The sequence below is a fragment of the Oncorhynchus nerka genome, linkage group LG13 (genome assembly GCF_034236695.1).
Source record: "Oncorhynchus nerka isolate Pitt River linkage group LG13, Oner_Uvic_2.0, whole genome shotgun sequence".
Classification (NCBI taxonomy): domain Eukaryota; kingdom Metazoa; phylum Chordata; class Actinopteri; order Salmoniformes; family Salmonidae; genus Oncorhynchus; species Oncorhynchus nerka.
Genome location: NC_088408.1, coordinates 53,248,106 through 53,273,414, shown reverse-complemented (window position 1 = coordinate 53,273,414; position 25,309 = coordinate 53,248,106). Strand labels below are relative to the sequence as shown.

At 42.9% G+C, this 25,309-nt stretch overlaps 1 protein-coding gene across 2 annotated transcripts; it reads left to right on the top strand.

Moving 5' to 3' along the window:
- The first annotated feature begins 13,527 nt into the window (after nt 1–13,527).
- LOC115139688 (mothers against decapentaplegic homolog 4-like) lies at nt 13,528–24,491 on the top strand. 2 transcript variants are annotated; one of them, XM_065026478.1, is made up of 11 exons: nt 13,528–13,738; nt 16,635–17,117; nt 17,439–17,613; nt 17,696–17,725; nt 17,837–18,052; nt 18,462–18,569; nt 18,705–18,755; nt 18,862–19,045; nt 19,191–19,360; nt 20,638–20,775; nt 21,118–24,491. In XM_065026478.1, exons 2-11 carry the CDS (start codon nt 16,875–16,877, stop codon nt 21,327–21,329), a joined length of 1,527 nt encoding a protein of 508 aa, XP_064882550.1. In that variant the 5' UTR covers nt 13,528–13,738; nt 16,635–16,874; the 3' UTR covers nt 21,330–24,491. The 2 variants fall into 2 exon arrangements, with proteins under 2 accessions (XP_064882550.1, XP_064882551.1); XM_065026479.1 differs by lacking the exon at nt 13,528–13,738 and having other exon boundaries at nt 13,746–17,117; nt 19,191–19,363; nt 20,584–20,775.
- The last annotated feature ends 818 nt before the right edge of the window (nt 24,492–25,309 follow it).

The window sequence follows — 25,309 nt, the reverse complement described above, 5'->3', positions numbered from 1 at the left end:
AGAGGTAACTCTGGGTCTTCAATTCCTGTGGCGGTCCTCATGAGAGTCTGTTTCATCATAGCGCCATCATAGCGCTTGATGTTTCAAGCTGCATACTGGACCCTATTCCAAATCAAATGTATTTATATAGCCCTTCTTATATCAGCTGATATCTCAAAGTGCTGTACAGAAACCCAGCCTAAAACCCCAAACAGCAAGCAATGCAGGTGTAGAAGCACGGTAGCTAGGAAAAACTCCCTAGCAAGGCCAAAACCTAGGAAGAAGCCTAGAGAGGAACCAGGCTATGAGGGGTGGCCAGTCCTCTTCTGGCTGTGCCAGGTGGAGATTATAACAGAACATGGCCAAGATGTTCAAATGTTCATAAATGACCAGCATGGTCAAATAATAATAATTACAGTAGTTGGCGAGGGTGCAGCAAGTCAGCACCTCAGGAGTAAATGTCAGTTGGCTTTTCATAGCCAATCATTAAGAGTATCTCTACCGCTCCTGCTGTCTCTAGAGAGTTGAAAACAGCAGGTCTGAGACAGGTAGCACATCCGGTGAACAGGTCAGGGTTCCATAGCCGCAGGCACAACAGTTGAAACTGGAGCAGCAGCACGGCCAGGTGGACTGGGGACAGCAAGGAGTCATCATGCCAGGTAGTCCTGAGGCATGGTCCTAGGGCTCAGGTCCTCCGAGAGAGAGGAAGAAAGAGAGAATTAGAGAGAGCATACTTAAATTCACACAGGACACCGTATAAGACAGGAGAAGTACTCCAGATATAACAAACTAACACTAGCCTCCCGACACAAACTACTGCAGCATAAATACTGGAGGCTGAGACAGGAGGGGTCAGGAGACACTGTGGCCTCATCCAATGATACTATTGTTTTCACTATATATTTTACGTCTTGGGGATGTCATTCGAAAACATAATGTTAACTTTCACTGCTATGCGGAAGACACACAGCTGTACATTTCAATGAAACATGGTGAAGCCCCAAAATGGCCCTCTCCAGAAGCCTGTGTTTCAGACATAAGGAAGTGGATGGCTGCAAACGTTCTGCTTTTAAACTTGGACAAAACAGAGATGCTTGTTCTAGGTCCCAAGAAACAAAGAGATCTTCTGTTGAATCTGACAATTAATCTTGAAGGTTGTACAGTCGTCTCAAATAAAACTGTGAAGGACCTCTGCGTTACTCTGGACCCTGATCTCATATCAAGACTGTTTCAAGGACAGCTTTTTTCCATCTACATAACATTGCAAAAATCAGAAACTTTCTGTCCAAAAATTATGCAGAATAATTCATCCATGCTTTTGTTACTTCTCGGTTAGACTACTGCAATGCTCTACTTTCCAGCTACCCGGATAAAGTACTAAATAAACTTCAGTTAGTGCTAACGGGCTAACGGGCCACAGGTGGTGAGGGTAGGCAACAACATCTCCACCCCGCTGATCCTCAATACTGGGGCCCCACAAGGGTGCATTCTGAGCCCTCTCCTGTACTCCCTGTTCACCCACGACAGCGTGGCCACGCACGCCTCCAACTCAATAATCAAGTTTGCGGACGACACAACAGTGGTAGGCTTGATTACCAACAACGACGAGACGGCCTACAGGGAGGAGGTGAGGGCCCTCGGAGTGTGGTGTCAGGAAAATAACCTCACACTCAACGTCAACAAAACTAAGGAGATGATTGTGGACTTCAGGAAACAGCAGAGGGAACACCCCCCTATCCACATCGATGGAACAGTAGTGGAGAGGGTAGTAAGTTTTAAGTTCCTCGGCGTACACATCACAGACAAACTGAATTGGTCCACCCACACAGACAGCATCGTGAAGAAGGCGCAGCAGCGCCTCTTCAACCTCAGGAGGCTGAAGAAATTCGGCTTGTCACCAAAAGCACTCACAAACTTCTACAGATGCACAATCGAGAGCATCCTGGCGGGCTGTATCACCGCCTGGTACGGCAACTGCTCCGCCCACAACCGTAAGGCTCTCCAGAGGGTAGTGAGGTCTGCACAACGCATCACCGTGAGCAAACTACCTGCCCTCCAGGACACCTACACCACCCGATGTCACAGGAAGGCCATAAAGATCATCAAGGACAACAACCACCCGAGCCACTGCCTGTTCACCCCGCTATCATCCAGAAGGCGAGGTCAGTACAGGTGCATCAAAGCTGGGACCGAGAGACTGAAAAACAGCTTCTATCTCAAGGCCATCAGACTGTTAAACAGCCACCACTAACATTGAGTGGCTGCTGCCAACACACTGACTCAACTCCAGCCACTTTAATAATGGGAATTGATGGGAAATTATGTAAAATATATCACTAGCCACTTTAAACAATGCTACCTAATATAATGTTTACATACCCTACATCATTCATCTCATATGTATACGTATATACTGTACTCTATATCATCTACTGCATCTTTATGTAATACATGTATCACTAGCCACTTTAACTATGCCACTTTGTTTACATACTCATCTCATATGTATATACTGTACCCGATACCATCTACTGTATCTTGCCTATGCCGCTCTGTACCATCACTCATTCATATATCTTTATGTACATATTCTCATAGCCTTACAATATTAATCGGACTAAAAGGGATCACATAATAGCTACATTAACCTTCATTTTCTCATATCATTTTATTGGGAATGTAGTTGGAGATGATTTTCACAATTTCCAATGACTAATCAGGTGTGCTCCCGCTCTCCTCGTGTCTTGATAGAAAAATGTATTTATTCTCTTCACAAACGGCAAACTCATCACGCTTAGCACATTTCCATAATTTGACATGATGTAACTATCCCCCAGAATCATAAAGGTATATATTTTTTGCCACTAACCTGTTGATAAAAGCTTATGTGAGAAGGTGATCCATCAAGTCAATTGATTAAGGTATAATTCTCATGATGACTTGAGCCCTTTGTATTGGTGTAGACTTGATGGACCAGACGGGACTCATTCCCTCCCAAACCAAAAGGAAAAATCGATATTTTCTCTGGTAGGCACAACCTACCCCTACAAACAATAACCTCAAGTCAAAACCGTTACCGTACTGCAAGTATAAACACCATGGGACCACGCAGCCGTCATACCGCTCAGGAAGGAGACGTGCTCTGTCTCCTAGAGATGAACGTACTTGCAAAAATAACCTGAAAGGCAGCTCAGCAAGGAAGAAGCCACTGCTCCAAAACCACCATAAAAAAGCCAGACTACGATTTGCAACTGCACATGGGGACAAAGATTGTACTTTTCTGGTCTGATGAAACAAAAATAGAACTGTTTGGCCATAATGACCATCGTTGTGTTTGTAGAAAAAAGGTGAGGCTTGCAAGCCAAAGAACACCATCCCAACCGTGAAGCACGGCAGCATCATGTTGTGGGTGTGCTTTGCTGCTTGAGGGACTTGTGCACTTCACAAAATAGATGGCATCATGAGGTAGGAAAATTATGTGGATATATTGAAGCAGCATCTCAAGACATCAGGAAGTTAAAGCTTGGTCACGAATGGGTCATCCAAATGGACAATGACCCCAAGCATACTTCCAAAGTTGTGGCAAAATGGCTTAAGGACAACAAAGTCAAGGTATTGGAGTGAACATTACAAAGCCCTGACCTCAATCCTATAGAAAATGTGGGCCGAACTGAAAAAGCTTGTGTGAGCAAGGAGGCATACAAACCTGACTCAGTTACACCAGCTCTGTCAGGAGGAATGGGCCAAAATTCACCCAACTTATTGTGGGAAGCTTGTGGAAGACTAGCCAAAATGTTTGACCCAAGTTAGAGGCAATGCTATCAAATACTAATTGAGTGTATGTAAACTTCTGACACACTGGGAATGTGATGAAATAAATAAAAGTGGAAATAAATAATTATCTCTACTATTATTCTGACATTTTCACATTCTTAAAATAAAGTGGTGATCCTAACTGACCTGAGACAGGGAATTTTCACTAGGATTAAATGTCAGGAATTGTGAAAAACTGAGTTTAAATGTATTTGGCTAAGGTGTATGTAAACTTCCGACTTGAATTGTAGATGGTATATAACTATTTATATTAAAGCAGATTACTTAACAGTTCTCAAATCATCTCAGCCCAAATAAAGTACAATCTGAGCCATTGTAGAAAGCATTCCATGTCAAATGAATGTTGCCAGTATCCCAGTGCATTGCTGGATAATCCTCATTGCTATAACCATCACCATAATTATTTAAAAAAGACTGTTGAAAACATGGAAAGAAAACATAAGCCTGGCCTACCCCACTCTTGGTGATTTTGGTCTTAATGTGAGCAATGGGTCTGGTCACCTCTCTTGGAAAGGGCCTCAACGTCTGGTGTCATTTCTGAAGTAGAGATCCTCAGAACAGCTGACAAGTGGTTTGTTAAATTTAACCTGTGATGGGATTTGTTGTAGTTCATGACTGAGAAAGTTTGTTCGCACACATATGTGGACCCGAATAGAACCAGCATCCTCTGGGCATGCTTTTTCATGTTTGGAAACTGTTTCATACAGTGAGCCATAAAACTGGTATTTTGTGGCTGTGTTGTACTTCTCCTTCAAAGCAATGTCACACTGGATGTCGATGAGCACCAGTTGTGTGTCTGGTGGTGCTTTCTCGCCTCCAACTCAGTCTCAATCTTGACAAAGTCTACTGTATGTCTCAGTGCAGCACTGCGATGTGGGCGCATTCAGTGCAGCAGGTGTAAAAAAATGAGCGAGAGACCAGCTGCTCATTTGTCTGGAGAACAACCTAAGTTTGGCCTTGAATGCTTTCACATTGGAAAACCGTTCATAAATAAAAACCTAATTTCCCTGCAGTTTCACATTTAGATCGTTCAGTATGTCCACAGCAAAAACAAAGTCGCCCAGCCAGTCTGTCTTTCAACTCAGAGAAGTCGTCAGCTTTACCAACCATATCAAGGAACATACCTATCTCCCCTCTCAGTTCCCACACACAGCAAAATACTTTTCCCAGAAATGTGCCAGCGCACATTTGAATGGTTCAACAAGTCCTAGTGCTCTGCATCTGTGTCATTGAGCAGCTGAATGAACTTATGATGGTTAATACCCCTTACCCATATAAAGTTGACAAGGTTTTACAACCACTTTGACAACATTTTCCAGCTTTAACACAGGGCTTCCTGATGAATAATACAGTGAAGAAATATAAATTACTCCAAGTTAGGTTGTTCTTCTTTTACTTTGTCTTGTAATCTTTTCAGTAGGCCAATGTTTTTATCGGTTAGATTTGGTGATCTATCTTTGTTTGCTCCACGGTATTCATTTTTTTCCAAACAGACAGACACCCTGTTAGCAGTCTTACTTGAAAAATGACAATCAAGATTATAGCTCGAAATGGTAGACCACACAAGCTCACAGAACGGGACCGCTGAGTGCAGAAGCGTGTAGTGTGTAAAAATGGTCTTTCCTTGGTTGCAAACCTCTCTACCGAGTTCCAAACTGCCTCTGGAAGCAACATCTGCATAAGAACTGTTCGTTGGGACTTTCATGAAATGGTTTTCCATGCCTGAGCAGCCGCACGCAAACCAAAGATCATCAATGCCAAGCGTCGGCTGGAGTGATATTAAGCTCGCTGCCACTGGACTCTGGAGCAGTGGAAACTGTTCTCTGGACTGATTAATCACGCTTTATCTTCTGGCAGTCCGACAGACAAATCTGGGTTTGGCGGATGCTAGGAGAATGCTACCTGCCCCAATGCATAGTGCCAAATGTAAGGTTTGGTGGAGGAGGAATAATGGTCTGAGCTTGTTTTTCGTGTTCGGGCTAGGCCCCTTAGTTCCAATGAAGGGAAATCTTAACACTACAGCATACAATAACATTCTAGACAATTCTGTGCTTCCAACACTGTGGCAACAGTTTTGGGAAGGCCCTTTCCTGTTTCAGAATGACAATGCCCCTGTGCACAAAGCGAGGTCCATACAGAAATGGTTTGTTGAGATCGGTGTGGAAGAACTGGGCTGGCCTAAACAGAGCCCTGACCTCAACCCCATCGAATACTTTTGGGATGAATTGGAATGCCGACTGCGAGTCAGGCCTAATCACCCAACATCAGTGCCCGACCTCTCTAATGCTCTTGTGGCTATATACAAGCAAGTCAATGCAGCAATGATCCAACATCTAGTGGAAATCCTTCTTGGAAGAGTGGAGGCTGTTTATAGCAGCAGAGGGGGGAACTATTCCATATTAATGCCCATGATCTTGGAATGACATGTTTGACGAGCATGTAGTGTATATCCCAGCTCTACATGTAGTAGAGGGGAACAAAATGTCGGTACACAGAATCATAGCTCATACAATTATATTTTGTTCTAGTCAATAACAATACATGTTACAAAGTAAATACCTGCATCAAATATACTGTATCTCATTGCAATGTATGCTAGCAGTACCAGTGCATTGGTAAAAGTCACTGGGGAAACCAAGCCGTCCCCGTGCCCCCGCCTTGCAAATGTGATATATAGGCCAAAAGGCAGAGACAATAAGAAGACATAGTGGCAGAATAAATTCAACCACACCTTTGTTAAATAACAAAACCGGATAGCAACCTCTGTCCATTGAAGTCCATAAAGCATATTGCATAGTAACAGACAGTTACATAACCTACAGCGTGGTCAAGCAAGTTCATGTTTCAGAAATTTTAGGACCTCTAAACATCTATCAATTTAGAACCACAGAGAGTTACTGCAAGTAGCAAAGAAAACAGGAGCTGCCTCCACTATTCCAGCATAAGTGAAGAAAATGGAGTCGACAGCTTCTAGCTCCTAGGCAACTTTACACTATTTAGTTTTTTATGTGTTATTTCTTACATTATTAGTCCAGAAAGGGTTTTGTTTTATTACATGCAACCAGGAAAAACTTTTGGATATCAGAGCGGCATTAACTCACCAGCATTACCAGCATTACAACCAAGAATATTACTTTCCAGAATTGGATTCTTCGTTCGTACCCCCCAGGGCAATTGAACTGATTTCAGAAGTTGATCCAAAACACCGCCAGCGGGGAAAAGGGTTCTCAGTTCATCGCACAGACAGGAATAAATATCTCTCCGGGAAGAAGAAAGTGGGGGTGTATGTTTCGTGATTAACTACTCATGGTGGGATTGTGATAACATACAGGAACTCAAGTCCTTTTATTCACCCGACCTAGAATACCTCACAATCAAATGCCTCCCAAGAGAATTCTCTTTGGTTATAGTCACAGCCGTCTAAATTCCCCCTCAAGCCGATACCACGACGGCCCCTGAAGACCTTCACTGCCGGCCCAGACGTCATCCCTAGCCGCGTCCACAGAGCATGCGCAGACCAGCTGGCTGGAGTGTTTACGGACATATTCAATCTCTCCCTATTCCAGTCTCCTGTCCCCACGTGCTTCAAGATGTCCACCATTGTTATTGTACCCAAGAAGGCAAAAGTAACTGAACTAAATTACTATCGCTCGAAGCACTCACTTCTGTCATCATGAAGTGCTTTGAGAGGCTAGTCAAGGATCATATCATCTCTACCTTATCTGACACCCTAGACCCACTTCAATTTGCTTACCGCCCCAATAGATCCATAGCTGATGCAATCGCCATGGCATTGCACACTACCCTATCCCATCTGGACAAGAGGAATACCTATGTAAGAATGCTGTTCATTGATTATAGCTCAGCATTCAACACCATAGTACCCTCCAAGCTCATCATTAAGCTCGGGGCCCTGGGTCTGAACCCCACCCTGTGCAACTGGGTACTGGACTTCCTGATGGGCCGTCCCCAGGTGGTGATGGTAGGAAACTACACCTAGTCTTCATCGATTCTTTAACACAGGGGCCCCACAAGGGTGCCTGCTCAGCCCCCTCCTGTACTCCCTGTTCACTCACGACTGCGTGGCCATGCACGTCTCCAACTCAATCATCAAGTTTGTAGACAACACAACAGTATTAGGCCTGATTACCAACAATGACGAGACAGCCTACAGGGAGGAGGTGAGGGCCCTGGGAGTGTGGTGCCAGGAAAATATCCTCTCACTCAACGTAAACAAAACAAAGGAGCTGATCGTGGACTTCAGGAAACAGCAGAGGGAACACCCCCCTATCCACATCAACGGGACCGCAGTGGTAAACGTGGAAAGCTTCAAGTTCCTCGGCGTACACATCACAGACAAACTGAAATGGTCCACCCACACAGTGTGGTGAAGAAGGCGCAACAGCTCCTCCAACCACAGGATGCTGAATAAATTTGCATTGGCACCTAAAACCCTCACAAACTTTTACAGATGCACAATTGAGAGCATCCTGTCGGGCTGTATCACCGCCTGGTACAGCAGCTGCACCGCCCGCAACCGCAGGGCTCTCCAGAGGGTGGTGCGGGTTGCCCAACAAATCAAACTACCTGCCCTCCGTAACACCTACAACACCCGATGTCACAGGAAGGCCAAAAAGATCATCAAGGACAACAACCACCAGAGCCACTGTCTGTTCACCCCGCTATCATCCTGAAGGCGAGGTCAGTGCACGTGCGTCAAAGCTGAGACCGAGAGACAGCTTATATCTCAAGGCCATCAGACTGTTAAACAGCCATCAGTAGCACCTCGGAGGCTGCACAGCAGTCTAAGGCACTGCATCACAGTGCAAGAGGTGTCACTACAGATCTTGGTTTGATCCTGGGCTGTATCACAACCGGCCGTGATCATGAGTCCCATAGTGTGGTGCACAATTAGCCTAGCTTTGTCTGGGTTAGGGGAGGGTTTTGCCGGGGTAGGCCATCAACGTAAATAAGAATTTGTAACTGACTCGCCTAGTTAAATAAAGTTTTATTTTTTTATGTTTAATTAAAAAATAAACTTGAAATCACTGGCCACTTTTAATAATGTAACACGAATCACTTTAAAAATGTTTACATATTTTGCATTACTCATTTTATATGTACAGCATATACTGTATTCTATTCTACTTGTATCTTATTCTATGCCACTCCAACATTGCTCGTCCAAATATTTATATATTCTTAATTCCATTCCTTTACTTTAGATTTGTGTGTATTGTTGTGAAATTGTGAATTATTTGTTAGATATTAGTGCACTGTTGGAGCTAGAAACACAAGCATTTCACTACACCCGCATTAACATCTGCTAAACACATTTATGTGACCAATAAAATTAGATTTTTACTTGATTTCAACTTCAACATTTTAACATAATCAAATCACCTCTGCTTAGTCTAATACAGTGACATGTAAAATATACCAAAAACAATATGATGTGGCTGTCAATGGTTCTGATTTCTGTGTGCGTGTGTGTGCGTGTTCGTGCTAGTAGAAAAACATATTGACTCACCCAACTTGTAGAGAATCACTAATGCCATCTTCCTCTCTTTCATGTTGACGAAATGGTCAATCACTCTATCATACAGTATGCACTTTAATTTTTTTGTTGTCCTAGGCTAATCGGCTTAAATGCTTGCTCGCTAGCCTAACTTACATTCATGGGCAATGTTAGATAGTTAACATTAGCCTTCTACATCTAGCTACATATTGAACTTCCCTCCTCTCAGGTCAGAGGCACAACAATGTATTAACTAATGGTTGGATCAGTACTGCTGTTAAAATCATTGGCCAGTAGGGAGAATTAAGTAAAACCTCAAGTCCAAATTATTATCTTCATCCATGGCTAATTTAAGAAAGGGACAATTTTAGCTAGCTAGCTAGCAGAGGATCACAACACAATGAGATGCAACAATTCCATTTTTTCTGTCAATGACGTATGGTCTCAATGGGACTTGATAGGAGTGACACCAAATCCAAACTGGCTTCTGTTGACACTTTTCTTTTGGTCCGCCAGGACCATTCACAGTAGAGCTCACCCAGTTTAGCTCCACGCTGATTGGCCTGACGCTCGCTGGCTTCCCTTGCCTTCAATGCTACGAGTGGCAACAATGTCATACTCGTTTGGACCAGACAGTATGAGATAGGTGGTCTACACTTAGAGAGGCAGAGGGGCGCTGTTTTGCTTGCTTGGATGCTTTACAGTGAGATACATTAAGCCTCTTGTGAATTGAAGGACAATTATGAAACACAGAGAGACAAAATAATTGTATTTACTTTTATTATTGGTCAATTTATTGGGGAAGCCTGGCTTCCCTTGGCATCCATGAATACATTCCACTGCATGCTAGTGTATGAAATCTCTAGGTTGTGTTTTTTTTTACATAGGAAAGAGAACTCACCCAACATCAAGCTTGTGAAGGGGGATTCACATGTATGATAGCTAGTGACCAAGGATGATAAACCCGGTGACCACTAGATTTACTCGTATACCCTTATTTAGATCGAATGCACTTGAATTTTTATTTGTCTTCATTATTGGTTTCATGTGAGCTTGATTACATCCCCATCTTAAAGCATAAGATGGCATTTGATATCACAAAGTATGCTGTATTTCCATTTCTCCTGGATTGCCATTTCTCATTTAGTTAGCCCCACCCCACCCCAGAAATGCAAATCAGTTGTCAAATCAGTTTACAGAGAAAATACATTAAATCAAATGAAATTGTATTAGTCACATGCGCCGATGACAACAGGTGTAGGCAGACCTTACAGTGAAATGCTTACTTACGAGCCCCTAACCAGCAATGCAGTAAAAAAAAGAAAAAAAGAATAAGAATAAGAAATCAAAGTAACAAGTAATTAAAGAGCAGCAGTAAAATAACAATAGCGAGACTATATACAAGGGGGTACCGGTACAGAGTCAATGTGCGAGGGCACCGGTTAGTCGAGGTAATTTTTATTTATTTATTTTTATTTCACCTTTATTTAACCAGGTAGGCAAGTTGAGAACAAGTTCTCATTTACAATTGCGACCTGGCTAAGATAAAGCAAAGCAGTTCGACACATACAACAACATAGAGTTACACATGGAGTAAAACAAACATAGTCAATAATACAGTAGAAAAATAAGTCTATATACAATGTGAGCAAATAAGGTGAGATAAGGGAGGTCAAGGCAAAAAAAGGCCATGCTGACGAAGTAAATACAATATAGCAAGTAAAACACTGGAATGGTAGATTTGCAGTGGAAGAAAGTGCAAAGTGTAATCTGTTTGTTGACTTGGCTTTCGGCTGATTTTGTAGGGGTCCAGATTTTGCAACTCTTTCAGAACATCAGCTGACTGGATTTGGGAGAAGGAGAAATGGGGAAGGCTTGGGCGAGTTGCTGTGGGGGGTGTAGTGCTATTGACCGGGGTAGGGGTAGCCAGGTGGAAAGCGTGGACAGCCGTAGAAAGATGCATGTTGAAATTCTCAATTATAGTGGATTTATCGGTGGTGAAAGGGTTTCCTATCCTCAGTGCAGTGGGCAGCTGTTAGGAGGTGTTCTTATTCTCCATGGACTTTACAGTGTTTTTTTTTTTAGGTAATAAGTACAGTTTAAGTCGGGAAGCTTACGTATAACTTAGCCAAATACATTTAAACTCAGTTTTCACAATTCCTGAGATTTAATCCTAGTAACAATTCCCTGTCTTAGGTCAGTTAGGATCACCACTTTATTTTAAGAAGGTGAAATGTTAGAATAATAGTAGAGAGAATGATTTATTTCAGCTTGTATTTCTTTCATCACATTCCCAGTGGGTCAGACGTTTACAGACACTCAATTAGTAATTGGTAGCATTGCCTTTATATTATTTAACTTGGGTAAAAATGTTTGGGTAGCCTTCCACAATAAGTTGGGTGAATTTTGGCCCATTCCTCCTGACAGAGTTGGTGTAACTGAGTCAGGTTTTGTAGGCCTCCTTGCTTGCACACACGCTTTCACACATTTTCTATAGGATTGAGGTCAGGGCTTTGTGATGGCCACTCCAATACCTTGACTTTGTTGTCCTTAAGCCATTTTGCCACAACTTCGGAACTATGCTTGGGGTCGTTGTCATTTGCGACCAAGCTTTAACTTCCTGACTGATGTCTTGATGTTGCTTCAATATATCCACATAATTTGACTTCCTAATGATGCCATCTATTTTGTGAAGTTCACCAGTCCCTCCTGCAGCAAAGCAATCTCACACCATGATAATGCCACTCCCGTGCTTCACGACTGGAATGGTGTTCTTTGGCTTGCAAGCCTCCCCCTTTTTCCTCCAAACATTACGATGGTGATTATGGCCAAACAGTTATATTTTTGTTTCATCAGACCAGAGGACATTTCTCCAAAAAGTATGATCTTGTGTGCAGTTGCAAACCGTAGTCTGGCTTTTTTATGGCGGTTTTGGAGCAATGGCTTCTTCCTTGCTGAGCTGCCTTTCAGGTTATGTCAATATAGGACTCGTTTTACTGTGGCTATAGATACTTTTGTACCTGTTTCCTCCAGCATCTTCACAAGGTCCTTTGCTGTTGTTCTGGGATTGATTTGCACTTTTCGCAAAAAAAGTATGTTCATCTCTAGGAGACAGAACACGTCTCCTTCCTGAGCAGTATGACGTCTGCGTGGTCCAATGGTGTTTATACTTGCGTACTATTGTTTGTACAGATGAATGTGATACCTTCAGGCGTTTGGAAATTGCTACCAAGGATGAACCAGACTTGTGGAGGTCTCCAATTTTTTTTCTGAGGTCTTGGCGGATTTCTTTTGATTTTCCCTGATGTCAAGCAAAGAGGCAATGAGTTTGAAGGTAGGTCTTGAAATACATCCACAGGTACACCTCCAATTGATTCAAATTATGTCAATTAGCCTATCAGAAGCTTGCGCTATCTGCAGCGCGTTCTTCTCTGTTTCAATTGTTTCAAATACCCTCCTCCAATCAGAGCTTTAGCTTGTTTCAAATTGGAGAAAGAGAGCAAAAACCCACAAATGAAAAGTCTAGCTTGTTTCAAATGTTTTTCAGCCAATCATCACTCTCCGAAAGTCCTGGAACGTAACTTGACCACGTATAAAGCCATGACATAATTTTCTGGAATTTTCCAAGCTGTAAAAGCACAGTCAAGTTAGTATATGTAAACTTCTGACCCACTGCAATTGTGATACAGTGAATTAATTATAAGTGAAATAATCTGTCTGTAAACAATTATTGGAAACGTTGCTTGTGTCTTGCACAAAGTAGATGTCCTAACCGACTTTCCAAAACTACATTTAGTCAATAAGACATTTGTGGAGTGGTTGAAAAACGACTTTTAATGACTCCAACCAAAGTGTATGAAAACGTATCACTTCAACGGTAGATGTAGGTAGAGTTATTAAATTGACTATGCATAGATGATAACAACAGAGAGTAGCAGCGGTGTAAAAGAGGAGAGGGGGGGCATAGACGTATGTATGTGTCTAAAATGTCCCAGATAATATACAAATCATGTTAAATAGTAGCATTTTCCATCAGTGCAGCAAGCTCTATCAAGTGCTGTTGAAAGTCTATTTGATCTGTGGGTATATGACGACACCTAGTGTTCGTAAGGTTGATTTCTCCCAAACCATCATTTCTATCTTCCCCTGGCTGTTCACTGTTTGTTGTGAGTGCTATATTACATAATGTTGCCCATGCGCAAAAGCGCCATGTTGGAGGAAATTGCTGGGAACGAGAAGCGCTGATACAAATCCGTGTTTTGTTATCCAATTTATCTGATGTTTATCTACGTTTATTTTGAAATTCAAATGATTTCCCTATGTTATTTTAAATGATCGAACAAAGAAGCACGGACGATCAGCACAATTCGAGCGCAAATGCAAGAGCAGAAATACCGCGTTTGCAGGGTATGTGGATGAGGCCGAGACGGGAGGCTAGCGTAGTTTGGGAAGCTAGTGCAACCTGCCTGCCAGCTAGCCAGCGAAATAGCTTAATCGACGGGCTTAAACTGCTTTTGATTAATATCAGGCAAAACAGTGGATAGTTAACGTTAGCTATGTTATCAAGATCATGTAAACATTTGGACTGAGAATAACAGCTAATTTCTGTTGACATCTTCGTTTTGAGAAGCCAAAGCCAGCACGTTAGCTAACTGGTTGTAGCAACAATAGCATCCTGTGACCGACTACCAGATAATGTTTTATTATTGTGCATTGGGTTACTTTAGTTACCGTAACTAGCTACTGTTGAAATAGCTGACTAAACTCCACTCCGTGGCAGTTGATCAGAAGCATCCTTCACCGTGGAGTTTAGTCCGCTAATTTAGCTGTAATGTTAGACGTGATTTGACCCAAGTCGGCCACAATAGTAGTTTTGACCTATGTGATGCTAGACACAATAAGGATTAGTCACTGGAATTTGTGGTTGTCTTCAAAATACGTTCCCTCCATTTGAAGGTGATGCAAGTGGATACAAATAGTGGAATCGTTACACATTTGATCTAGATAATGTTAAACAAGTTTGGAATGTTCCCATATAAATTGAACAAAAGATAATTACATCATTTGACTTAGAAAAACGAATGTTGAAATCACACTGTGGCTATATTAGACATCAGAATTCCCTTACAAAAAAGATTGTATACTCCGAGTATGTTGCAAATACTGCATCATAAATATATATAAAAAAAAATGCAGTAATTTTGATGTGTAACTGCAGTACAGTTCAGTATAACTGCAATTACTGCGTCCAAAATACCACTGTCGACTGCTGTTACTGCACTTTTACTGCAGTTTCAAAACTGCCATCTTTTTTGTAAGGGTTGAATTGGGGGCATACTTATATTTCACTGTACAGTACATTTTAATGACCAAAGACATGACATTTCTACCTTTTTAGATTTTGTGGCAATAGAGAAAGTTGACATATCAGACAAGAGGAAGTGATATAAATAATAATCTGAGCAAAGGATAATGTTTTGGGATTTTCACCCTCAACATAATTTCCTAAAGATCTTAGTGATGAAATGCCTATGTATGTTATGTTGTAAATGTGAACATGAATTAATGCCCGCATTTCTGATTACTCTTGTGTTTCTTGAGATGTCCTCATTGTGGTTTTACAGACGTGTTTAATACGTTTTATGTACACACCTTTTATTAGAATATTTATGAAATGCACATTGTTATATTTGGTAGCACTTTTTTTCCTCTCGACTCGAACCTCATTCGATGCATTGGAACAGATGTGTGTGGAGCTATGTCTACGTAAGGGTGCACATTTTAAACTCAAAAGCTCTGAGGAAGGCCCTCGAGTCCGATAGTATCACTGCTCTTTAATAAGCTTTACCTATCGAGAGCGGTGTGTGGGGTTCTTCTTTTTTCTTATGCGATATTGGTCAAATACACTGAACAAAAATCTAAATGCAACATGCAAGAATTTAAAAGATGTTACTGAGTTACAGTTCAGATAAGTAAATCAGTCAATTGAAATAAATGCATTAGGCCCTGGGAATACAGATCTGTTGGTCACAAATACCTTTAAAACTTTTTTTTTAAGGTAGGGGTGTGGACACACTTTTAAAAAAGTCAGTATCTGGTGTGACCACTCCTCTTTAATGGCAGCTCGAAGTTGCTGGATATTGGCGGGAACTGGAACACGCTGTTGTACACGTCAGTTCAGACCATCCCAAACATGCTCAATGAGTTATATGTCTGGTGAGTATGCAGGCAATGGAAGAACTGGGACATTTTCAGCTTCTTTGAATTGTGTACAGATCCTTGTGACTTGGGGCCGTGCATTATCATGCCGAAACATGAGGTGATGGCGGCAGATGAATTGCATGACAATGGGCCTCAGGATCTCGTCACTATCTCTGTGCATTCAAATTGCAATCGATTTAATATGCAATTGTATTCGTTGTCCTTAGCTTATGCCTGCCAATACCATAACCCCACCACCATGGGGCACTCTTATTCACAACGTTGGCATCAGCAAACCGCTCGCCCACATGACTCGATACACACTGCCTGCCATTTGCTCGGTACAGTTGAAGCCGGGATTAATCTGTCAAGAACACACTTCACCAGGGTGCCAGTGGCCATCTAAAGTGTTTGCCCACTGAAGTAAGTTACGACGCCAAACTGCAGTTAGGTCAAGCCCCTGGTGAGGACACTGAGCACACAGATGAGCTTCCCTGACATGGTTTCTGACAGTTTGTGCAGAAATTATTCAGTTGTGCAAACCCAGAGTTTCATCAGCTGTCCGGGTGGCTGGTCTCAGACAATCCCGCATGTGAAGAAGCCGGACTTGGGGGTCATGGGCTGGCGAGGTTACACGTGGTCTGCGGTTGTGAGGCCTATTGGATGTACTGCCAAATTCTCTAAAAAGATATTATATTATATATATTCCTGAATTCAGCATGCCAATTGCGCGCTCCCTCAATTGGAGAGATCTGTGGCATTGTGTTGTCACAAAACTGCACATTTTAGACTGGCCTTTTATTGTCCCCAGCACAAGGTGCACCTGTGTAATGACCATTCTGTTTAATCTGCTTCTTGATATGCCACACCTGTTAGGTGGCTGGATTATCTTGGCAAAGGAGAAAAGCTCACTAACAGGGATGTAACCAAATTTGTGTTCAAAATTTGAGAGAAATAAGCTTTTTGTGCATATGGAACATGTCTGGGATCTTTTATTTCAGCTCATGTAAAGTGTTGGTTTCATGTTGCGTTTATATTTTTGTTCAGTGTATGTACAGTGCCATAATAACCCACTCTTGTCCTCTTTTTCCCTTAATCCTAGCCCTTGAAGCGGTGGGTTTTGGGGCACAGCAAGTGTGACTATCCATTTAATTTTGTTCTGGGATGACTTGGACAACTAGACAACCAGAGTGACAGTGACTGGAGGGGAAACAAACACCCTCTCATATCGAAATCTTTCTAATGCGTTGCTCCACACTATAAACAAGACAAAACAGCAACATTTATAGTTTGGACAAATTTATTTATTGCCTATACGGAGTAGTATACTCTAGTGGTCCTCATGATGTCTATCACCAACATGCCTACGAGTAACGACGCTTGCCTGAGCATTGTACACAGCTTGATGTGTCATAGGCAAGGGGCAGAGAGTGAGACCTTTGCCAAGCGAGCAATAGAAAGTCTAGTGAAAAAGCTGAAGGAGAAGAAGGATGAACTGGACTCCCTTATCACAGCCATCACCACCAATGGAGCTCACCCCAGCAAGTGTGTCACCATCCAGCGGACTCTGGATGGCCGCCTGCAGGTAGGGAGTACACCACTATCTGGGGATCAAGGGTGTATTTACTAGTGCACACTGAAGCAAAACATGTAACAGAAAATGTTTTGCAACCAAAACGATCCTTTGTCATTGTTCAAGTTAGTCCCGTTTGCTTCTTTGGTTCTTAGTGAACCTAGTAAATACACCCCTGGGATAAGCGGCAAAGGTTAAAATGGCGAGATGAGATGGCATGAGTGGGGATCTTGTAAAGGTGAAAAGTATAGGGTATGAGACCTGTTAGCACTTTTGGGTGAAGAAGAAAGTATTTATTTAGTTAAATCAATGGGTTTAATCTTATGTTCTCAGGTAGCAGGGCGTAAAGGGTTCCCCCACGTGATCTACACTCGGTTGTGGAGATGGCCCGATCTGCATAAAAATGAACTGAAGCATGTCAAATACTGCCAGTTTGCGTTTGACCTGAAGTGTGACAACGTCTGCGTGAACCCCTACCACTATGACCGGGTGGTGTCTCCGGGTATTGGTGAGTGCACTGATGCCTCTGGGGTTAGTTTATTTTTTACTGTTTAACTCTTTTGAGTGATCTTTTTAATTTTATTTCACAGACCTATCAAGCTTGACTCTTACCAGCACAGGTAAGTTACCGGTACCTCCGTTTTGATAGTTGTATACTTTTTCAACGGAATTTTCTTCCGTTAATGTATGTTTTGTTTGTATCATGACTGCTGCTCTCTATGTGCTCTCAGCTACCAATCTGGGACTGATGGTTAAAGATGAGTACGACTTTGACGGCCAGCCCCAGCTGCCCCCCATGGACGGGGGTCACTCCCTCCAAACCATCCAGCATCCTCCCTCCAGCCGAGTTGGGCCCCCCACGGAGCCCTTCAGCACCGCTGGCCTGCTGCCCCTCGCTGATGCCCGCACCACCTCAGCCTTCCCCAGCATCTCTGTTGGATCTGGAAGTGAGGGCCTACTCCACCACCCTATCCACTTTATCTCCCCTAATTTTATGGCTCTTTGTATCCTCCTCACCCAAATCATTAGAGGTCATAGGCAAGGTTTGGGTGGTATATTTGGCTACAGCTTATCTACTTGTGGCTTGTTGACAGAAGAGGACAACACCCCTAAATTAGTCATCTCACGGTAATGTCAAACTCATTCTGCAATGTAATGGCTTAGGAAAAGGAACCTATTATGTTGCCCACCTGTGGTCACTTTCTCTTTTTCCGCTCATTGGCTATTATTTACACCCCGACTTGCCCAGACGCTCTTTGAAATGTATCGCAGCTTATTTACTAGCTGTATGGACAGTGTCGAAGTGTGGCTCTCCCTACAATTCTCATCTGGAAGAATCCACCTGTGCCCTTACAGATGCCACCTCCACCTGGACGAGAAACAGCAGCTTCATGCCCAACATGCCTCACCATCAGAATGGGCACCTGCAACACCACCCACCCATGCCTCATCCAGGGCACTACTGTGAGTCCATGCCACCATCTGTAGTAGTAGAACATGCATTTCACTTTTAGAACATATAATGCCCGCAACTCAGAACTGGGTTGAAGGAGTTACGTTCCAAGATTTAACATTGCTGCTTTCATGTCACCTTCGTAGGGCCTGTGCACAACGAGCATGGCTTCCAGCCCCCCATATCCAACCATCCAGGTAAGTGAAGTACAACACCTATATTCACCCGACAAGATGTTCAGAGTGACATAAGTGGGTCTGGAGAGGACTGAGTTTGGGGTGTTGTTGCTGCGGTCTGTTGCAGCGCCCGATTACTGGTGCTCCACCGCTTACTTTGAGATGGACGTGCAGGTGGGCGAGACCTTCAAGGTGCCCTCCACTTGCCCTGTCGTGACCGTGGATGGCTACGTGGACCCTTCGGGTGGAGACCGCTTCTGTCTGGGCCAGCTGAGCAACGTGCACCGGACAGAGGCCATTGAAAGAGCCAGGTACGGCGTCCCATCCTACTTTACCCCCCCTTACCGTTTAACTATGATGAGCTTCTAGCTCTGAATGGAGGTGAATTCATGACATTGCCAGAAGAGTATTTGGTCACCCCACTGATAATAACTGCTGTTTTTTTTTCACTTCAAGGCTCCACATCGGGAAAGGGATCCAGCTGGAGTGCAAAGGTGAAGGGGACGTGTGGGTTCGTTGCCATAGCGACCACGCAGTGTTTGTGCAGAGCTACTACCTGGACAGGGAAGCCGGCCGTGCCCCCGGCGACGCCGTGCACAAGATCTACCCCAGCGCCTATATCAAGGGAGGTCCCAACTCCTCTGTTTGCTTAGCTTTACCAATGTGTTCATTGTGTTGTTATCCACCCCCTGGTGTCCAAGCTGTGAATTGCATGTAGCTGGTAGTAAATGTACACTACATGACCAAAAGTATGTGGACACCTGCTCGATTATCTCATTCCAAAATCATTGGTATTAATATGGAGTTGGTCCCCCTTTGCTGCTATAACAGCCTCCACTTTTCTGGGAAGGCTTTCCACTAATGTTGGAACATTGCTGCGCTTCCTTCAATTCAGTCACAAGAGCATTAGTGAGGTCAGGCACTGATGTTGGGTGATTATGCCTGGCTTGCAGTCGGCGTTCCAATTCATCCCAAAGGTGTTAGATGGGGTTGAGGTCAGGGCTCTGCAGGCCAGTCAAGTTCTTCCACACCGATCTCAACAAACCATTTCTGTATGGACCTCTCTTTGTGCACGGGGGCATTGTCATGCTGAAACAGGAAAGGCCTTCCCCAAACTGTTGCCACAAAGTTGAAGCACAGAATATTCTAGAATGTTATTGTATGCTGTAGCGTTAAGATTTCCCTTCACTGGAACTAAGGGGCCTAGGTCGAACCATGAAAACCAGCCCCAGACCATTATTCATCCTCCACCAAACTTTACAGTTTACTATGCATTGGGGCAGGTAGCGTTCTCCTGGCATCCACCAAACCCATATTCATCCGTCGGACTCCCAGATGGTGAAGCATAATTCATCACTCCAGAGAAAGCGTTTTCACTGCTTCTGAGTCCAATGGCAGCAAACTTTACACCACTGCATCGCGCATGGTGATCCTAGGCTTGTGTGCGACTTCCCAGCCATGGAAACCCATTTCATGAAGCTCCCGACTAACAGTTATAGTGCTGATATGGCTTCCAGAGGCAGTTTGAAACTCGGTTGAAACTTGTTGCAACCGAGGACAGACGATTTTTACACGCTATGCGTGCGCTTCAGCACTCAGCGGCCATATTCATTGAGCTTGTGTGGCCTACCACTTCTACGGCTGAGCGGTTGTGGTTCCGAGATGTTTCCACTTCACAATAACAGTACTCCCAGTTAATGGGGCAGCTCTACCATGGCAGAAATTTGACGAACTGACTTGTTGGAAAGGTGGCAATGTTTGTTTATGGAGATTGTATGGCTGTGTTCTCGATTTTGTACACCTGTCAGCAACGGGTGTGGCTGAAGTAGTCTAATTCACTAATTTGAAGGGGTGTCCACGTACACTATATATATGTTGGTTTTTGTTTGTTCCCCTTCCCAGGTGTTTGACCTGCATCAGTGCCACAGGCAAATGCAGCAGCAGGCAGCGACGGCGCAGGCGGCAGCTGCAGCTCAGGCTGCCTCTATTGCCGGGAACATCTCTGGGCCGGGCTCCGTGGGAGGCATCGCTCCCGCCATCAGTAAGCAGCACAACACTTCCCTCCTTTGAGCAACACGCACATACTCCCACAGACAGGACACTTGGCTGCTATTGACTCGCACACAACTTCAAACCTGTTACATCACTCACACCACTTTTCTAATAGATATATACAATGCTCACATAGCCCATTCTAAAGTAATTTACGAATTATCACATCAAAATGCAGCATCGGTCAGTCATTGACGATCCGTAGGAATCCATACCAGTTCTGTAGTTCAGATACTTCATCAGTGTGGATGTATACTGTTGAGACGGAGGGAGGAGGGGAGGTATATCAATGTAATGGAACCCAACTCGGGCTCACTCTCTCCTCACCCAGGCCTTTCGGCAGCAGCTGGCATCGGTGTGGACGACCTGAGGAGACTGTGCATCCTGCGCATGAGCTTTGTCAAGGGCTGGGGTCCCGATTACCCCCGGACGAGTATCAAGGAGACCCCCTGCTGGATTGAGATCCACCTACACCGCGCCCTCCAGCTACTGGACGAGGTGCTGCACACCATGCCCATCGCTGACCCCCAACCCTTGGACTGAACCACCAGACTGACCCCTCCCCTGTGACACTTCAGTATGAGAGAACTTGGAATAAGGCGGGGTAGGGGACAGGAGAGACGCCCTGTTTAGCTATACAAGTAAACAAAGACTTGTTTCTCTCTATAGGTCGTTCCTCTTCTTTTTGCCTTCATATTGTCAAGTAAGTCCAGGTCATGACAGAGGCTCTGATGAAGAAAGGGGGCTACACTTCTCAATCGCCCTGGTGCACCTTCACCAGTGATCCCATCTGGGTAACCTATGCAGTGTTTTCCACAAGCACATGGAGTATTCAGCCAAATAGAAAAAGTAGCCAGCCAGGCTCCCCTGGATTTTTTTTTGCAGAACAAGCTCTATTTTGGTGGTCTCTGATACATTCTAATGCCTTGATTTCATACAAAATACACAGCAAAATGATTGCATACTTTGAGGTTACCTCCCAGATTGGAAAAGTATTTATAATTTAAATGACTGAATTTAAGTATTGTTAGTTGTTTAGGATATCGATCATATGATCAGGACTATTTTCTAAGTAAGAACATAAAACCTCTCAACATTTAACCTGCCTTCTCTTGAGCTTAAAAGTATTTTACTGCAAGATATGAATTGCCACAATTGTTTGTTCTTCAGATTATATTTTATTAAAACAGAAAAATGAAGTAAATAGACCATTTTGTTTTATAAATTTGAGGTTAAATGCCAAATTAAACAAATGTGTTGAGCACTTTTGTCAAATGACAAAATAGGTCTCTAAAATGAACAACACGCTCAATTAAGTTCTGGGTCCATAGGTGTTAAGAGAAGAGAGAGACAAGATAAGTTACTGAAAGAATTTCAACAAGTGTTCAACTATCTTTGTGAATTGCAGTATATAATTTATAGTAAAACTCACAGTTAACCTCATGTCAGTTTGTGACAAGATAAGCTAGTATAGTTTAGATAATCATTGTACCATCTAAACCGCTGTGAAATCTAATTTCCATGACCATAAATATTATTTCAGCTGTTCGAAAACTCATCTTAATGGGAACCATCTTCCACTTCTGAGACCTTTTTTAAATGTATTTTTTTATAACCCCCCCCCCCCTCGGGGAAGACATCTTTTTTTGTTTTTACAGGTTTTCTACATTTACAGTGCTTTCAGAAAGTATTCAGGCCCCTTGACTTTTCCCACATTTTGTTACATTACAGCCTTATTCTAAAATGGATAAAATAAAATAAATCAGCAATCTGTACACAATACCCCATAATGACAAAGCAAAAACAGGTTTAGACATTATACCAATTGTATCAAAAAACCAAGATGCATTCACATAAGTATTCAGACCCTTTGCTATGAGACTAGAAATTGAGCTCAGATGCATCTTATTTCCATTGATCATCCTTGAAGTTTGAAAGGCACACACCTGACAGTGCATGTCAGTGCAAAAACCAAGCCATGAGGTCAAAGGAATTGTAGAGCTCAGAGAGGATTGTGTAGGGCGGCAAGCTGAGATCTACTGCTCAGATTTTCTTTTCACATTAACCTCACACAAACAGTTTTGTAGGAATGAGGTTTGGGCAGTAAGCCTAATATTATCACAGCATACTGGCTATATGATTGGCCTGCCAATATTGTTAATCAGACCATATTATATTTCAAAACTTGAGCTTTGTTAAAATAGATCAGTTGGTTTAGCACTTGTGAGGCACTGTGGAGCATGAATTGAAATAATTGGCTTTTTTATTTTACTGGACTGATGGAACCTGCATCTGATGGTCGTGGTCAAATCACAACGTCAGTGATCTTCAGGTCGAAAAGTCGGAGCTCTAGAAAGATGCCCAAGTTTCCGACTTGGAATTCGGAGTTGGATGACCGTACTGAACGATTTTTCCCAACTGCCTCTCGCTCCCTCCCTTTCCTCCGGTGAGACTGACCAGAGAGGGGACACAGTCTTCCACCTGATGGCGAAACTCGAGTCGCATCGCATCTGCCTCATTCACAAATTCATATTGTTCCTATGACCAGAGAAAGTAAAATTCCTTCAAATTAAAATCGACACGAACTGCTAATAATAAGACGCAGGGCTATCGATGCTTGGCTACTCATTCATTGCAACCCGAGCGAAGTACGGAGAAGTGCATTTTGTAAGTGTTGAATAAAAACAGTGACAGTGCTGAATATAAACTTAAACATGAACTCACTCATAAAAACAGCAGCTCTTTGCTGTATTCGTTGACAGTCTCTCTGTGTTCATGGTTTTAAAAATTATTAAATCTTACGTAGGCTAGTAGCCTATTAAACTTGGCTGTAGCCAGGGTCATGGAAGCTCTAGCCACGGTGATTTGAGCTATCTGAATGGGCAGCGCAGTAGGTGCACTCGATTTAGTCACAGATTCGTCAGTCTGCAGAGTAGGCGGTGTGTGTCTCATGGGAACACTTTGCTTACCTGGTGCGCAGGACTTTTAAATCAAGTGCACCTATCTGTGAGCTGCTCTGACAGCTGGTGCTTAAAGCTAGAGAGGGAGACATGAGTCACCAGCTTCAGTGATTTTTCGCCTAAAATGACATTCCAAAATCTAACTGCCTGTAGCTCAGACCTATGCATATTCTTAGTACCATTTGAAAGGAAAAACTTTGATGTTTGTGGAAATGTGAAAGGAATATAGGAGAATATAACACAATAGATCTGGGAAAAGATACAAAGAAAAAACCAACCGGTCTTTTGTATTATTTTTGTACCATCATCTTTGAAATGCTGCTTTGGCAGCAGCTAATGGGGATCCATAATAAATACAAATAGACTTTTCTCTCTGCTACCGCATGGCAAGTGGTACCGGAGCGCCAAGTCTAGGGCCAAAAGGCTTCTCGACAGCTTTTACCCCCAAGCCATAAGACTCCTGAACAGGTAATAAAATGGCTACCCGGACTATTTGCATTGTGTCCCGTCACCCCCCTCCCCCCAACAACCCCTCTTTTATGCTGCTGCTACTCTCTGTTTACCATCTATGCGTAGTCACTTTAACTATACCTACATATTACCTTAATTAGCCCAACTAACCGGTGCCCCCCGCACATTAACTCTGTACCGGTACCACCTTGTTGGTTAGGGCTTGAATTTCACTGTAAGACATACACCTGTTGATTTTGGCGCACGTGACAAATAAACTTTGATTTGATTTGAACCACCTATGAAGAAATTGCCTGTAATATCCAAGGGTTATCGTTAGACTCAAAAGTGGTCCTCTGTAGCTCAGTTGGTAGAACATTGCACTTGCAATGCCAGAATATTGGGTTTGATTTCCAGGACCACCCATATGTAAAATTCATGCATGCATTACTGTAAGTTGCTTTGGAAAAAAAGTGTCTGCTACATGGCACATATTATTATTATTATTATTATATGAAGTCAAGACATTTGAGAGCATCTCAACATGTCTATTATCTGCCAAGTTTCCATGCCAAATGTTCTTTGTCATCAAACTGATTTATTTGATTATTAGTTGAAAGGTTGCCCAATAGCCCAAATGTTTTTCAAAATGTTTTGTTAAGTAATGGGCCATAGAGCCAAGATGTGCCACACCTATTGAAACTGAGAGCGCTCGTTCCCCTACAATTTGATCAATATTTATTATTAAACTTTACGATACAAATACAGAATTGATACCATTAGTGACCTCTTAAAACAATTGGTGCATGATGCCACTGCCTAGAGCCATATAAGCACTCTCATGTAGATGGGAAAGAGTAGAACGTCTTGAAATGCCTGCAGTATCTATGGTGTTGTTATTAATTATACCCAGCGGGCAGAACTGGTTGCAACAACATCATTATGACGTATTTTATGAAATCATGGTCAAGTTGAATACTAGTTGTATTAGAACGTTTTTGTATCGCTGTTTAGCAACCAGAAACATGTATCTTTATCTTGTTGTAACCTGGTTATTAGACCAAATGAAAATATGATGGAATCCCCACAATGTCTTGATCTCATCATGAGAAA